At 33.9% G+C, this 1,787-nt stretch overlaps 1 protein-coding gene across 1 annotated transcript; it reads left to right on the top strand.

The window, feature by feature from the left end:
* The first annotated feature begins 226 nt into the window (after nt 1–226).
* Nucleotides 227–1,759, top strand: LOC122648458 (uncharacterized protein At4g17910-like). Its single transcript, XM_043841664.1, has 5 exons — nt 227–384; nt 497–548; nt 658–702; nt 1,298–1,396; nt 1,495–1,759. Exons 1-5 carry the CDS (start codon nt 329–331, stop codon nt 1,645–1,647), a joined length of 405 nt encoding a protein of 134 aa, XP_043697599.1. The 5' UTR covers nt 227–328; the 3' UTR covers nt 1,648–1,759.
* The last annotated feature ends 28 nt before the right edge of the window (nt 1,760–1,787 follow it).

Here is a 1,787-nt window from a genome sequence, read left to right on the forward strand (position 1 = left end):
CTTTGATATTGGGACACATTTGGCAAGTTTTGGAAACTTTATTTGTCCAATTTGATGTCAAAACCTTAAAAATGGAAATTTCGGGAAATCCATGATAGCAGAAATGATGCCTGTTATGGAATCATTCAGATTCTGAAAATCTGGCTTGTAATCATAGGGTAACATGAATTTAACTTGTCACAGTTATTACTTTGTATTATCTCATTGTGGTGCATGCAATTCACTCTAATAAATTCGTCTACACTTATTCTTGACAGGATATTGGGGTCTTTATCTTGTTGGTGTCCAATTGGGAAACTATTTGTTCTTTGGAAATGATTCCACTTCTATGAAGAACAGTCAATGGGCAAGGAATAGAGTCTGGATTCTTACTTTCTTGTTTTGGTATATCTTCTGTTGGAACATGGTTTTTCATTTCAACTTTTGCTTCATGGTAAAATAATCTAAAATTATTAAGGTTGATGCCTTACCCTTTTGTTTGCAATGCATGTTTTAGGTTCCTGACTATAATTCTGGACACGCATGTTGAAAAAGTTTCTCGTCGAATGGTGAAGACCTGTTTTATTTAATGCCTAATCCTCATCTGTCTCTAGTAACAAAATGCTAATTTTTAGTTATGGATATTTGGCTAATTCTCGCATTGAACTTGTGGTGCAGTGTAACCTGGCATATGTTATGTTTGTATTGGCAGTGAACTTTCAGGTAATTCCCAATTTCAGTGTTAAAGCAAAGAATAACAAAAATCCATTGATTTAATTTGTTTCTGGCAAGATGAGAGGTCCACCACACATTATGATTGTTTATGAAACCAAAAAGTGGATGGTGCTTTATAATTCAGGACATTTTAAACTCGATCATTTGTAATTGAATACTGTTTTAATGATCTGTGCATATTAATATTCATTGGATTCTCTTCCCTTATTTGTGTGGAAAAGGATGAGTTATTTACCTGCACATATGAATTGTGTCCCATTCTAAGAAAGCTGTGAGATTATCATTCTATCCAGTTTGAATTCCAATATCATGACTCCATACTGGAAAATAGTGTGGGATGACTGGGATCATAATGTCACATATATACATTGAGTTAGAAACTCATTTTCTTGTTTCTTTTGAGATTTGTTCAATGTTGTTTATATTTTTAATAGGATATTCAGAAAAGTCAGAGAAACAAATCTCAACATTGTAGTTATTTAAGTTGACTAAATTTATATGGTGACTTAAGTATTATCCTTTCAGAAAATTCATTCTGATAAAGTTGGAATTATGCTGCTAATACAATTATGTATTGTTATAGGTGTTAGCAATTCTAATGCTTTCAGAATTCATTGGTGGACAAAAGACATCAGTGCTAGAAGAAGCATTCAACCGGAATTTATTGGCATTATTTCTACTGGTGATTTAAACTCCCATTATTTTCTTTAGCTTATTTAAAGATAATTTATTTAGCTTCAATTGAAGAAAATCAACTCAGTACTGCGTCTCTTTCTGCAGGCTAATGTCCTTACTGGGGTGATAAACTTGTATGTGGATACCATCTCGGCTTCATCGCTCACTGCGTTAATCATCTTGCTCAGCTATGCCCTTGTTTTATCTGTTCTCACTGGAGCTGCAGAGTGTTTTGGCCTTAGATTGAAATTTTGGTAAACTTGTTTCTGTAAGTTGGGTTCTAGTATTAATTCAATACCATGATTGGAGCCAAAATCACGTGCATGTATGTTTTCATTCGAGGGAGTTGAAACGAATCAGTTGCTTCAACACTCTGAACAGGAATAGCAATGGGCTGT

The sequence above is a fragment of the Telopea speciosissima genome, unplaced genomic scaffold (genome assembly GCF_018873765.1).
Source record: "Telopea speciosissima isolate NSW1024214 ecotype Mountain lineage unplaced genomic scaffold, Tspe_v1 Tspe_v1.1204, whole genome shotgun sequence".
NCBI lineage: Eukaryota > Viridiplantae > Streptophyta > Magnoliopsida > Proteales > Proteaceae > Telopea > Telopea speciosissima.

Bases quoted from the DNA above. Each gene is read 5' to 3' on its own strand.
- LOC122648458 (XM_043841664.1), top strand. From the start codon at position 329: ATGAAGAACAGTCAATGGGCAAGGAATAGAGTCTGGATTCTTACTTTC. The intron at 385-496 runs GTATATCTTCTG...TGCATGTTTTAG, and splicing joins ATTCTTACTTTCTTGTTTTG to GTTCCTGACTATAATTCTGG. The intron at 703-1,297 runs GTAATTCCCAAT...GTATTGTTATAG, and splicing joins TATTGGCAGTGAACTTTCAG to GTGTTAGCAATTCTAATGCT.